General features: G+C 44.1%; 1 protein-coding gene and 1 long non-coding RNA gene across 2 annotated transcripts; one reads left to right on the forward strand and one right to left on the reverse strand.

Annotated features, from left to right (window-relative positions):
• Positions 1–2,306: 2,306 nt before the first annotated feature.
• LOC115126966 (uncharacterized) lies at positions 2,307–12,102 on the reverse strand. Its single transcript, XM_065003704.1, has 5 exons — positions 11,805–12,102; positions 6,266–6,402; positions 5,655–5,867; positions 3,962–4,034; positions 2,307–3,858 (listed from the first exon to the last, which is right to left on the reverse strand). The coding sequence occupies exons 1-5, from the start codon at positions 12,100–12,102 to the stop codon at positions 2,657–2,659; spliced, it is 1,923 nt and encodes a 640-aa protein (XP_064859776.1). The 3' UTR covers positions 2,307–2,656.
• Positions 8,688–12,434, forward strand: LOC135561816 (uncharacterized). Its single transcript, XR_010459664.1, has 2 exons — positions 8,688–11,721; positions 11,842–12,434. It is a non-coding gene; the product is annotated as an uncharacterized LOC135561816 (long non-coding RNA).
• The last annotated feature ends 2,903 nt before the right edge of the window (positions 12,435–15,337 follow it).

Raw genomic sequence — 15,337 nt, forward strand, 5'->3', positions numbered from 1 at the left:
TCCCAGTGTTGTACTGGGCCTTCTTCACCACTTGCTGGAGGGCCTTGCGGTCATGGACGGAGACATTCCCATACCAGGCAGTGATGCAACTGGTCAGGATGCTTTCAATTGTGCAGCGGTAGTATTTGTAGTGGCATGACAAATTTCTTCAGCCGCCTTGACAATAGTGGTGGTGGTGTTGGTCCATGACAAGTTCTCAGTGATGTGGACACAGAGGAACTTAAAACTGTTGACTCTCTCTTCTGCAATCCCATTGATGTGGATTGGGGTATGTTCCCTCCTTTGCTTCCTGAAGTCAACAGTCAACTTTTTTTGCTGACGTTGAAGGAGAGGTTGTTGTGATAACACAACAATGCCAGTTCACTTACCTCCTTCCTATAGGCTGACTCGTCGTTGTTGGTTATCAGGTCTACAACTGTGGTGTCGTCAGCAAACTTGATGACTGCGTTAGTGTCGTGCAAATCCACGCAGTCGTGGCTGAACAGGGAGTACAGCAGGGGGCTGAGGACACACCCCTGGGGGGGCCCTGTGTTAAGTGTCAGTGTGGAGGAGGTGTTGTTGCCAATCCTCACACCTTGTGGTCTGCCTGTCAGGAAGTCCAGGATCCAGTTTCAGAGGGTGGTGTCCAGACCAAGGGCTCTGAGCTTAGTGCCAAGCTTAGAGAGAACAATAGTGTTTAATGCTAAACTGTTGTCAATAAACAGCATTCTCACATAGGTGTTCCTCTTGTCCAGATGTGTTAGGGCTGTAGGAAAAGCGATGGAAATGGCATCTTCCGCAGATCTGTTGGAGCGGTAGGCAAATTGGAGTGGGTGCCATGTGCCTGTGATTCAGCTCATACCGAGACTAGAACTCAGGACCTCTGCCTCGCTAACACACTAGACCGCCCTCCTGAAGGGTTACAGCTCATGCGCTATTGAAAAAGTCCTTCTATTGCGCAAGGACGACGCTTCGGCCTGCTGAATAAGTTTCACAGAACTGCACAGAATCTGCTACATTCACCACCTTAACTGGCTCCACAGCGCCCCCAGTGGTTGAACCATCACAACTGTAGAGTCCCGTGGCACCGTTGTAAAGGACGTCACGCTGCTTGTTTAGTGAGTACAGCTTCCCCCCGATTCAGCTCATAGGGAGACTCAACCTCAGGACTTCTGCCTCCAACCCACGAGACCGCACTCCTGAAGCATTCCAACCACCGTGCGATTAAAAAAGGCTTTTTTAATTAGTTTCACGCAAATGTTTGTGTTAGACGTGTTAGTTATTGTTAGACATCCGTTTCAATTCTCCGGCAAGGTAGTCATTATAAGATCAACGTGACAATGGGTTAAGACTGTGTTAGCCTGTGAGCTAAAGCCTAGGCATTGGTCCTGTGACTTGGATGAGTCTTCAAGGAGGTCAAATGAGGGTGAAGTCTAACAGGTGGTTTGATGACCACGCTTTTGTGATAAGTGACTTGTCACAAAAGCGGAGCCCTGGGTTAAACTTAACACGTCTTCAGCCAGGTTGCTCATCACATGCATGGATCACCGAACCACGTCTGTTGCATTCTCATTAAATGGGTTGCACAGATCATTCTGTTTCTGTTTGCGACAGAAAGTGGTCTTGTGCAGGAGGCCTGATTTGAACCCCAATCAGTTATATTGGTGCCGTGATCTCTGAGTAGGAGGTCAAAGGGGGGTGAAATTTAACCGAGGTGGTTCGATGAACCACTCTTTTGATGAGTAACCTTGCTGGAGACTTGAAGACTTGTTAGCTTCCTGTACTAATCCCTATGGGCTTTAGTTATGTGGGCTAACACAGTCTTGTGATATGCAGGAGACCTGGTTCTAACCCAGTCAGTCATAAGAGCAAGATTAAATAGGAAGTGGAAAGGCTGTGCTTAGAAGGGCTGTGACGGGGCAATGTTTACTTATGGGAGACACTTTGTGTCACTCCCTTCTAACACAGCATGTGATCGTCGTTGAGGGGAACCGAAGATATGTCCATATTTCAGGAATGGGGTCATAATAGTTTATTGCCAAAATGGTTCAAACGGTAGAACCAAATTCATAGGAATTCTTCCATTATTTGACACACTGCTCGTATGACTTTTGCCGTTAAAGTTTCCATAACGGAATCTACACGCAAAAATGACGAAGTTGGACATCTTTGTTATTATTTAGCTAGCAAACAAACTTTCCAGGTAAAACCATTATGTGGTTAAACAATCTACTTCCGGAGACAGTTTACCGTAAACACTGAGATCACAGAGATGTATTTGCTGAGATAAAGCTAAATGTATTACTCTCATTCTCAAAGACAATACCTTTTTCAAATTTCCCATGAGTTGCTTTATTTCTTTTGAACTTTAACACAAGCATGTTGATTGTGACAAAATCTTAGTTTCTCCTGATTATTTTCAACACTTTGCATCACAAATACTGTAGGAATTTATACAATAAGTTGAACATTTTAGACAAAAATAACCAACATGAACCAATATAATAATCTGCAGTCAAAAATTTAGTGTCACTTCTTTTTATAACATTTTTACAAAAGGCTCCAGAATACAAAATAACAGTCAGGGGAGAAACAGGTAACAACCTTTAAGCCAGAGCAATCATACACATACAATTTACAATCAATTCAGAATCACAGTCCCAAATCACAACACAACCTATAATTTCCGTGTGTGAACTGTCTGGTGTCTTATCAGATTGCTCAGAAAGGAGAAGTTCTTCCCACACTGGGTGCAGTGGAACAGTTTCTCACCCGTATGGACGCTCTGATGCACTTTTAAATTGCTGGAATGAGAGAACTGTTTCCCGCATTGAGTGCATCTGAAAGGTTTCTCCCCTGTGTGTACTCTCTGGTGCCGCTTCAGGCTGCACAGCTGGCTGAACTGCTTCCCACACAGGGCGCACTCGTACGGTTTCTCCCCCGTGTGAACCCTCTGGTGCATCTTGAGCTGGCACAGGTGAGGGTACTCCCTCTCACAGAAGGTGCACCTGTAGGACCTCGCCCCCTCCTCCCTAGGCCCTCTGTCCTGATGAGTCCCAGTCCCGTCGCCCAGGGTGTCCCAGTCCCGTCGCCCGCTCCCAGGGAAATCCACCCAGGTGGGGTACTGCAGCTCCTCGGTTCCTGTGGCGTATGGAGTGGTGGTGGTTGCGGGGTTCTGAAAGGTGCCGAGGCGGTTGTTGAATGCGCCGTCCAAGCCGATGGTGTAGAAGTGATTGTCAGGTGAGTTCTGTCTCGCTGCTGGCTGGACACCTGGGTGAGGATGATGAAGATGATAAGTGTTACTCGAATGTCCTCCAAGAAGCATGGCATCTGCTTCACTATGTCCTCCTTGATGACGCCTGGGTTCCATGATGTCACCTTGTCTCCAGGACGAGGGCGTGCCATCCCCATCTTCCCCATCGTCAACAGGAAGGGGGTCGATAACTATGACCTCCGACATGACTTCTGAATCGACCTGGGAATACTCGTGTTCACCCCTCACCATCTGAGGAAGTGGGGGAATGGGGTTCACCTTTGTGAGAGGCGAGGGGCTTCCTGAGACCGTCTCGGCAGCATAACTAGAACAAGACGGCCGATCATTCGCTGTATCACTGCCTCTTCGCTTATGGGAGTTTACAGGCAGATCGGTTGTTCTCTCGGGGTTCAGGCTACACTGCTGTTTACCAACAGGTCTTGGACCTGTGAGTTGAAACACCTGGCTCAGGCTCTCAGGCTCCGGGTCTGACTTGAAAACAGTGTCTGATCTGTTGACAGTCACTATGCTGTGTTTGGTTCTGAGCTGCTCAGTGAGCTCTTTTTGGTCCGTGTCTAGAGAGGTCGGTGTGTTTGGGTCTGTCATTCTGTGGCCACTATCAGTACCTGAAGAGACAACAAAAGCATGATGGTCATATGCAGTCAAATAAAACAATGAGGTTGTCAATCAGTATGTCATTTTTCATTACAGCAATCCATAAATCATTACCTGGGATCTCCCTCAGACCCTCTTCTTTCTTCCATGGCTGGAGGTCTCTCTCCCCTTCCACAGTAGATTTGGCCTGAAAAGAGGAAGGAGGAATTAAGTAGAGAGACATGAGCTCTACAAAGCTCTCAAACAAACAGATCTATTATAACTCAGCTATTACTAGGCTATAATATTGATCTAATGGCTTGAATTAAGTTGTTACTTTACTGACTCAACTCATGGACACAGAACATCTAAAGCTTCTCAAAACATATGAAACTAAAACTGGACCTCAATAATTCACTTGTAATTTTGAAAGAAAAATGTCCTTTCCTTACAATATATTTAGGGTCAATGTGAGAATATATATTTAGAGTCAAAAGAAGCACCATGAAATTATTTGAAAAATATTATTTATTGAGGGAATTATAGGATTTAATGAATAAACAGCAACAGCCATTGATGAAATTGTTACAGAAGAACAGACAGTTTTTCAGTCTCACAGTAGAATTTCAGTATCTGCTATAACTTTAGTGTTAGAAGAACACAACCATGATCTTAACAGTCAATGTGAGTGATGCTGTTGGAAGAGAAAACGTAACAGTCTTTGTAGATAATGTAAATATTGAACCACGTTGTATTGTAGACGTATGAGACCAGGGCAAACATCCTGCAGACATACGACTATGTTAGAACCAATGACGTTTGAACTCATGATATTTCTATTACAGCTTTTTTTCAATAGGAATCTCTTGTTCCATGTCAGTTATCAATGATGAAGCTTCTGATGTCTTTTCAGATTGCTGGTGTGGGAGAACCTGCGCCCGCACTGTGCACAACTGAAGGGCTTCTCGCCAGTGTGGACGTTTAGGTGCATTTGGAGATGGCTGGCGCCCTCAAAGCTCTTCTCACAGAAGTTGCAGGCGAACCCCCGCTTTCTGGTGTGGATGACAGCGTGCTGCTGCAACTCACTCTCGTGGACAAACTTCTTATGGCAGCTCGGGAAACCGTACTGTCGTTCTACGGTGCCAGGTCTAACATCTGTGGCAAGATTACTCAAATGACAGGAAGTTGTGGTGCTTGGTCTAAAATGGCTGACAGGAAGTGAGGTATGAGCTGGTTGTTGAACTCCTCTTCCTGGTATTTCAGAGTGTCTATGGAGGCTTGCCAATGAGCACCAACTGGCTTTGTTGGCCTCACCTGCATTTCCTGTGTCAAGATGGGTGCCTGTATTTATCTCTGAGGTCCGGAAGCCGGGTGAAACCAATAGCGGTGTGTTGTCTTTCATCAAATCATGGCAAATCATTGGTGCGTTTCTGTTAAACACTCCCACTCCCTGCTTACTTCCAGTCCCATTGTCCTGTGGTGTAGTAGCTGTACTCACCTGACCCCACTCGAAACCTCTATCCACCTGCTGGCCACTAGATACACTGCTCATATCTGTGGCCGAGCTGGTCTGTGTTTCTGGGCCCACTGGGCCACTCCCTAGGTCCATTACTTTAGTGTGAGCAGCAGAGGCACCATCATCAGTCACTACTACCTCTCTCCATACCTGGTTTAAAGAATCTCTTAGGAGATTGAGGTCCCCGTTCATGTCACACTTTGTGTCCAGACTCTGTCTCTCTGCTTTGGGTTCAAATCCTGTGTACTGCTGGGGTCCCTGGTTCACATTCCCTGTTTCTGATTGGAGGAGGATGGCATCAGATCCACTGACCTCCATAGTGGTGTTGTAGTTGTTGTTGCCTCTGGGGCCACTGGACTGAATGGCAGTGTCCTCTGTGGTGGCTGCAGCCGGTTGGGTGGTTAGTTCTCTGCTGCCCTCCACTGTTCTAGCTGGGTGGCTGAACCTAGAGTGATGGTCATCTGCTTCTCCCTCCACCTTGATGATCAGCAGGTCTGGTTCCCCTTCCTCTGTCTCTGCTGACTGCTGATGGGGTTAAGTGGGAGAGATGAGTGAGTGAGACAGAGCATACACTATCTACTGAATGGAGATATGGGTGTGAAATTCATAGTAGTTGTCTTGTTGTTATTGTGTTATAATCAGTGGTGTAGTGGAGGGTGAACTCCACCTTCTGTATCTTACACATGCCTTTATAACCCTTTGGCACAAAAATGCATTGAAAGTATAGGGACTGTTACTTTACTCACTGATCATCGTTTACCAACCATATTTTTAACCACTACATCACTAGTTATAATGTGCTGACATACACATCTATTCAGACATAACCTCATCCCCAGGCGGAAGGAAGTGTCTGGTGTCCGAGACTAAAACAGACATAAGTCTGTGACAGTCTAAAATCGTCTGTTAAAATTGGAACTTACCTCATCACTTGTAGCATCCATATGCTTTGATGGAGAGACATCGTCTTGATCCACGTCTATGGGCTGTCTGTCTCTTTGAATGCTGCTGTTCCCAAAACTCCTGTTGGAAAGTCTGTTTCTGCTTTGCCAAGTAGGTCCTGGAAATAAAGAGGAGGTTAATTTGACCCCATCCATCAATGTTGTTTTACAAAGTACCAAGCAAACATATGTTCATGATGTATGTTATGTGTCTGTAGAGTTAAAAGAATCCTAGCTGTGTTGACAGTACAAAGAAAGCATGATACATCTTCAAATCTTATTTTATTGGTCACGTACACATATTTTACAGATGTTATCGCAGGTGTAGCGAAATGCTTATGTTTCTAGCTCCATCATGGCAGTAATACCTACTGTAACAGTGAAATGCTTGTGTTTCTAGCTCCATCATGGCAGTAATACCTACTGTAACAGTGAAATGCTTATGTTTCTAGCTCCATCATGGCAGTAATACCTACTGTAACAGTGAAATGCTTATGTTTCTAGCTCCATCATGGCAGTAATACCTACTGTAACAGTGAAATGCTTGTGTGTCTAGCTCCATCAGGGCAGTAATACCTACTGTAACACAGTGAAATGCTTGTGTTTCTAGCTCCATCAGGGCAGTAATACCTACTGTAACACAGTGAAATGCTTGTGTGTCTAGCTCCATCAGGGCAGTAATACCTACTGTAACAGTGAAATGCTTGTGTTTCTAGCTCCATCAGGGCAGTAATACCTACTGTAACAGTGAAATGTTTGTGTTTCTAGCTCCATCAGGGTAGTAATACCTACTGTAACACAGTGAAATGCTTGTGTTTCTAGCTCCATCAAGGCAGTAATACCTACTGTAACAGTGAAATGCTTGTGTTTCTAGCTCCATCAGGGCAGTAATACCTACTGTAACACAGTGAAATGCTTGTGTTTCTAGCTCCATCAGGGCAGTAATATCTACTGTAACACAGTGAAATGCTTGTGTTTCTAGCTCCATCAAGGCAGTAATACCTACTGTCACAGTGAAATGCTTGTGTTTCTAGCTCCATCAGGGCAGTAATACCTACTGTAACACAGTGAAATGCTTGTGTTTCTAGCTCCATCAGGGCAGTAATACCTACTGTAACACAGTGAAATGCTTGTGTTTCTAGCTCCATCAGGGCAGTAATACCTACTGTAACACAGTGAAATGCTTGTGTTTCTAGCTCCATCAGGGAAGTAATACCTACTGTAACACAGTGAAATGCTTGTGTTTCTAGCTCCACCAGGGCAGTAATACCTACTGTAACACAGTGAAATGCAGCTCCATGCAGTAATAGCTACTGTAACAGTGAAATGCTTGTGTTTCTAGCTCCATCAGTGCAGTAATATCTACTGTAACACAGTGAAATGCTTGTGTTTTTAGCACCATCAGGGCAGTAATATCTACTGTAACACAGTGAAATGCTTGTGTTTTTAGCTCCATCAGGGCAGTAATATCTACTGTAACACAGTGAAATGCTTGTGTTTTTAGCTCCATCAGGGCAGTAATAGCTACTGTAACACAGTGAAATGCTTGTGTTTTTAGCTCCATCAGGGCAGTAATATCTACTGTAACACAGTGAAATGCTTGTGTTTCTAGCTCCATCAGTGCAGTAATATCTACTGTAACACAGTGAAATGCTTGTGTTTTTAGCTCCATCAGGGCAGTAATAGCTACTGTAACACAGTGAAATGCTTGTGTTTTTAGCTCCATCAGGGCAGTAATATCTACTGTAACACAGTGAAATGCTTGTGTTTTTAGCTCCATCAGGGCAGTAATATCTACTGTAACACAGTGAAATGCTTGTGTTTTTAGCTCCATCAGGGCAGTAATATCTACTGTAACACAGTGAAATGCTTGTGTTTTTAGCTCCATCAGGGCAGTAATATCTACTGTAACACAGTGAAATGCTTGTGTTTTTAGCTCCATCAGGGCAGTAATACCTACTGTAACACAGTGAAATGCTTGTGTTTTTAGCTCCATCAGGCAGTAATAGCTACTGTAACACAGTGAAATGCTTGTGTTTTTAGCTCCATCAGGGCAGTAATATCTACTGTAACACAGTGAAATGCTTGTGTTTCTAGCTCCATCAAGGCAATAATACCTACTGTAACACAGTGAAATGCTTGTGTTTTTAGCTCCATCAGGGCAGTAATATCTACTGTAACACAGTGAAATGCTTGTGTTTTTAGCTCCATCAGGGCAGTAATATCTACTGTAACACAGTGAAATGCTTGTGTTTTTTTATCTACCATCAGTGAAATGCTTGTGTTTTTAGCTCCATCTACTGTAACACAACACAGTGAAATGCTTGTGTTTTTAGCTCCATCAGGGCAGTAATATCTACTGTAACACAGTGAAATGCTTGTGTTTTTAGCTCCATCAGGGCAGTAATACCTACTGTAACACAGTGAAATGCTTGTGTTTTTAGCTCCATCAGGGCAGTAATAGCTACTGTAACACAGTGAAATGCTTGTGTTTTTAGCTCCATCAGGGCAGTAATATCTACTGTAACACAGTGAAATGCTTGTGTTTCTAGCTCCATCAAGGCAATAATACCTACTGTAACACAGTGAAATGCTTGTGTTTTTAGCTCCATCAGGGCAGTAATATCTACTGTAACACAGTGAAATGCTTGTGTTTTTAGCTCAATCAGGGCAGTAATAGCTACTGTAACACAGTGAAATGCTTGTGTTTTTAGCTCCATCAGGGCAGTAATATCTACTGTAACACAGTGAAATGCTTGTGTTTTTAGCTCCATCAGGGCAGTAATATCTACTGTAACACAGTGAAATGCTTGTGTTTTTAGCTCCATCAGGGCAGTAATACAAAACAATACAGACACATCCAAAAAATAAAAAGGAATTAAGAAATATCAGAACGACCATGGTCAGAGTCCGGAATAAATATATATGTATATGATGGTATATATAGACAGCATGGACAGTATATGAGTAGAAAAGGTGTGTACAACAGTAGTTATATAGGATGAGCCTTGACTAGAATACATTACATCCATATAAAGTGGGTAAAACAGTATGTAAACATTATTAAAGTGACCAGTGTTCAATGACTAGGGCAGCAGTCACTAAGGTGCAGGGTAGAGTATTGGGTGGTAGCCGGGCTAGTAACAGTGACTAGGGGCGGCAGCGTAGCCTAGTGGTTAAAGTGACTAAGTTCAGGGCAGGGTACTGGGCGGAGGCAGTCTAGTGGGGACAGTCTGATAGCCTGGAGATAAAAGCAGTGTTTCAGTCTCTCGTTCCCTGCTGTGATGCACCTGTAATGTCTCCACCTTCTAGATGGTAGTGAGTGAACAGGCTCAGCTGGCTGAGGTCCTTGATATTCTTCTTGGCCTTCCTGTGACACCTGTGCTGTAGATGTCCTGGCAAGGGTGCCCCCGGAAATACGTTGGGCTAACTGCACCACCCTCTAGAGAGCCCTGCGGTTGCAGACGGTGCAATAGCAGTACCAGGTGGTGATACAGTCCGGAAGGATGCTCTCAATGGTGCATCTGTAGGTTTATGAAGGTCTTTGGGGCCAAGCCAAATTTCTTCAGCCTCTTGAGGTGGATCTCAATAATTACATCTAGGCCGAACTGTATTGACAGTACATCAATCATGGCTGTATTATACTAGCTTTGAACTTTGTAAAACACAATTGATGGATGGGGTCAAATTGAAGATTCATGTTTAATTTTTTATTTTTTTATTTCACCTTTATTTAACCAGATAGGCTAGTTGAGAACAAGTTCTCATTTGCAACTGTGACCTGGCCAAGATAAAGCTAAGCAGTTTGACACATACAACAACACAGAGTTACACATGGAATAAACAAACATACAGTCAATAATACAGTAGAAAAAGTATACATACAGTGTGTGCAAATGAGGTAGGACAAGGGAGGCAAGGCAATATAAATAGACCATGGTGGCGAAGTAATTACAATATAGCAATTAAACACTGGAATGGTAGAATGTGCAGAAGATGAATGTGCAAGTAGAGATACTGGGGTGCAAAGGAGCAAGATAAATAAATAAATACAGCATGGGGATGAGGTAGTTGGATGGGCTATTTACAGATGGGCTATGCACAGGTTTAGTGATCTGTGAGCTGCTCTGACAGCTGGTGCTTAAAGCTTCAGTGATTTTTGCAGTTCGTTCCAGTCATTGGCAGCAGAGAACTGGAAGGCGGTCAAAATAAGAATTGGCTTTGGGGGTGACCAGTGAGACATACCTGCTGGAGCGCGTGCTACAGGTAGGTGCTGCTATGGTGACCAGTGAGCTGAGATAAGGGGAGACTTTACCTAGCAGGGTCTTGTAGATGACCTGGAGCCAGTGGGTTAGCTGACAAGTATGAAGCGAGGGCCAGCCAACGAGAGTGTACAAGTCGCAGTGGTGGGTAGTATATGGGGCTTTGGTGACAAAACGGATGGCACTGTGATAGACTGCATCCAATTTTTTGAGTAGAGTGTTGGAGGCTATTTTGTAAATGACGTGGCCGAAGTCGAGGATCGGTAGGATGGTCAGTTTTACGAGGGTATGTTTGGCAGCATGAGTGAAGGATGCTTTGTTGCGAAATAGGAAGCCGATTCTATATTTATTTTTGGGATTGGAGATGCTTAATGTGAGACTGGAAGGAGAGTTTACAGTCTAACCAGACACCTAGGTATTTGTAGCTGTCCACATATTCTAAGTCAGAACTGTCCAGAGTAGTGATGCTGGACGGGCGAGCAGATGCGGGCAGTGATCAGTTGAAGAGCATGCATTTAGTTTTACTAGCATTTAAGAGCAGTTGGAGGTCACGCAAGGAGAGTTGTATGGCATTGAAGCAAGTTGTTATGGGTGTAAGATGGCACAGTGATGCCATCTGTTGGTAAATGTTCATTACTGCAAATCTTGTGTTTTACCGGGGTGCTTGAGATACCCGGATGTGTTGTCATGTAATGAACAAGACTGGTTACTCGCATCAATGCCTCTGTCTCGTCATTTAACATTCAAACACTCGTCTAGAGGTTAGTTAATACAGTATCCAAGGAGGGGCCAGAAGTATACAGAATGGTGTCGTCTGTGTAGAGGTGGATCAGAGAATCACCAGCAGAAAGAGCGACATCATTGATGTATACAGAGAAGAGAGTCAGCCCGAGAATTGAACCCTGCGCCCCCATAGAGACTGTCAGAGGACCCGGACAACAGGCCCTCCGATTTGACACACTGAACTCTATCAGAGAAGTAGTTGGTGAACCAGGCGAGGCAATCATTTGAGAAACCAAGGCTGTTGTCTGCCAATAAGAATGTGGTGATTGACAGTCGAAAGCTTTGGCCAGGTCAAGGAATACGGCTGCACAGTATTATTTCTCATCGATTGCGGTTATGATATCGTTTAGGACCTTGAGCGTGGCTCGGAAACCAGATTGCATAGCGGAGAAGGTACGGTGGGATTCGAAATGGTCGGTAATCTGTCATTTAATTTAAAATACGTGCACAGTGTCAAATTCATCATCATCACCAACCTGTCGTTGCCGTTTCACGGTGGTTGTGTCTGTTTAGGAGGCGTATTCCATGGAAGCGATTGTGGACGGACCCCTCTGAAGACTTTGTTCTATCCGTTCGAAATCTGGTGATCTGAAGTTCCATCAATTTCATTTTCCTCCGGAGAAATTCGTTCTCCTTGTGGCTTTGGGACATCTTCAGGTGTACAACCGCATAGCCATCGTCAACAACTTTGCAGATTTCGGCTACAGCCGCGTTGGCTAGCACCTCCATGATTGAGGCTATCTGCGCCTGGAACTCGACCACAGAACCCGACATTGTCCCCCGACGCTTTTGGCCTCTTTTCAATATGAAAACAGTCTTTGTGTTTTCTTTATTATGAGTATCTAGCAAGCTATTCAAACAAATACAATAATATCAGAAACTAAACATGGATAGCTAGCTAGCTTTGTTTGTAGCTCGCTGGTGAGATTATTTTTCCTGTTCCTCATCACAGTAATGTAATCATATACTGGACTTGAAAGTTGGACACCGCCACCTCCTGTATAGGAGTGCTCCACAATAACAACAATGTTGTAGCTATGTAATAAACATGTTTTCTGGTGTAAACAATATTTCACGATTTTTCTAAAATAAAGCATTTAACTATTTCTGGTATTTCTAATAGAAATAAACGACAGTTAATTGACTTGAAAAAAAATATGAATATATATGAATTCCATCGACATCTTTACAGCCTATCAATCTGATAGTAAATCTAAAGTATATTGTTGACAGGCAAATGGAAATCATTTTTTAATTACTGTTCACCTATACACATTCATAAGGATGTTTAGAATATTTACTTGTCATAACTTATACATTATCAGTCCACTCTGGACCAAGCATCAAGACAGTTGAACTGAAAACACGGCCACTACACAGAGAGGGTAGTGTTCAATGTGGAAACCATTCAAACGGTTCAAAACACATAGACCTAGTTTTCATATGAAAACCCCACTAGTGTGAAGCCGAGCCATTCCCCTTAAATCTAGGGCCAGGAGGTGTTCCCTGGTCTGGTCACGTGGTGAGGAAAAACTCCTGCCCCTGCCTTTCATTATGTCACAGGTGGAGCAGTGTTAAGTTGTCCCTAGATGCTGATTTTGGGTCAGTTTTAGATTTTTTTTTCCACTAATGGTTAACATTTTCCATGTCTTTGGGGAACCTGTTGGAGAGTAATCCTTTGGGATGTAAAGTGTCCTCTCCTGACACTCAAAACGCAGAGCGAGGGAGAACTGTAGGGTTGAGGTCCAAGTTGCCACATTTCAATGGACAACTCGCACCTTGAACCTCAACCCTACAGTTCTCCCTTACTCTGCATTGTGAGTATCAGGGGGACACCTCTCTGTCTGTCCAGACTCTATTCCCCCTCTGTGTCCCCCTCTTTGACAGTAGTTTGGCCTGAAAGGAGGAGGGATGAATTAAATTGACAGGCATGAGCTCTACAAAGCTCTAAAACAAATGCAGGTCTATTATAACTCAGCTATTACTAGGCTATAATATTGATCAAATGGCTTGAAGTAAAGTTGTTAATTTACTGACTAAACTCATTGACACAGAAAATGTCAATCTTCTCTGTCTTTAAAACATTTGAAAGTCAAATCGGACTGCATTAATTTCCTGTACTTTTAAAAGGAAAAAATCCTTTCCTTCCAACTTATTGAACTGATTTAATTTGGAAGCAAAGTGAGAATATATATTTAGGGTCAATCTATTAAAAGGTCAATATATATTTAGGGTCAATTTATTATACCCGTTTGACAGGTACACCCACCTAGTACCGGGTCGGACCCCCCTTTTCCTTCAGAACAACCTGACTTATTCGGGGGAATTGATTCTACAAGTCTGAAACGTTCCACATGGATGTTGGTCCATGTTGACGCGATGGCATCACACAGTTGCTGCAGATTGGATGGCGGTACACCCCCGCCACCAGCCTGTACTGTTGACACCAAGCAGGATGGGTCCATGGACTCATGCTGCTTACGCCAAATCCTGACTCTGCCATTAGCATGACGCAACAGGAAATGGGATTCATCAGACCAGGCAATTTGTTTCCACTCCTCAATTGTTGTTGATTGCGTGCCCACTGGAGCAGCTTCTTCTTGTTTTTAACTGATAGGAGTAGAACCCGATGTGGTCGTCTGCTGCAATAGCCCATCCATGACAAGGACCGATGAGTTGTGCGTTCCGAGATGCCGTTCTGCACACCACTGATGTACTACGCCGTTATTTGTCTATTTGTGGCCTGCCTGCTAGCTTGCACGATTCTTGCCATTCTCCTTCGACCGCTCTTATCAACGAGCTGTTTTCACCCACAGGACTGCTGCTGACTGGATGTTTTTTGTTTTGTCACTCCAGCCTCGGGAAACCCTACACACTGTCGTGTGTGAAAAGGTCAGACATTTCTGAGATACTGGACCTGGTGTGCCTGGCATCACCGATCATACCACGCTCAAAGTCGCTTAGTTCACTCCTTTTGCCTATTCTAACGTTGAATTGAACAGTAACATTGCCTCGATGCCTGTCTACCTGCTTTGCCTGATTCACTGTCTGTAGGAGCGTTCCATTTTCTTTAACGGGGTGGTGTACCTAATAAACTGGGCGGTGAGTGTATATTTAGGGTCAATATATATTTAGGGTCAATCTATATAGGGCCAATCTATATAGGATCAATCTATACTGAACAAAAATATAAACGCAACCATCAACAATTTCATATAAGTAAATCAGTCAATTAAGATACTTAAATTAGGCCCTAATCTATGGATTTCACATGACTGGGAATACAGACATGCATCTGTTGTTCAGATACCTTTAAAAAAAAGGTAAAGGCGTGGATCAGAAAACCCTTCAGTATCTGGTGTGACCACCATTTGCCTCCTTTGCATAGAGTAGATCAGGCAGTTGATTGTAGCCTGTGGAATGTTGTCCCACTGTGCTTCAATGGCTGTGTTGCTGGATATTGGCGGGACCTGGAACACACTGTTGATCCCGAGCATCCCAAACTTGCTCAATGGGTGACATGGTGAGTATGCACTATGCAGGCCATGGAAGAACATTTTCAGCTTCCAATAATTGTGTACAGTTACTTGCAACATGGGGCCGTGCATTATGCTAAAACATGAGTTGATGGTGGCGGATGAATGGCACTACAATGGGCCTTAGGATCACGTCACGGTATCTCTGTGCATTGAAATTGTCATCGTTAAAATGCAATTGTGTTCGTTGTCTGTAGCTTATGCCTGCCCACAACATAACCCCACCGCCACCAGTCCGGCCGACCGGTCCAATATCTGTCTGGCCGACCGGTCCTATATCTGTCTGGCCGACCGGTCCTATCTGTCCGGCCGACCGGTCCTATATCTGTCCGGCCGACCGGTCCTATATCTGTCTGGCCGACCGGTCCTATATCTGTCTGGCCGACCGGTCCTATATCTGTCCGGCCGACTGGTCCAATATCTGTCCGGCTGACTGGTCCAATATCTGTCTGGCCGACCGGTCCTATCTGTCC

This window comes from Oncorhynchus nerka, linkage group LG18 (genome assembly GCF_034236695.1).
Source record: "Oncorhynchus nerka isolate Pitt River linkage group LG18, Oner_Uvic_2.0, whole genome shotgun sequence".
In the NCBI taxonomy this organism is placed as follows: domain Eukaryota; kingdom Metazoa; phylum Chordata; class Actinopteri; order Salmoniformes; family Salmonidae; genus Oncorhynchus; species Oncorhynchus nerka.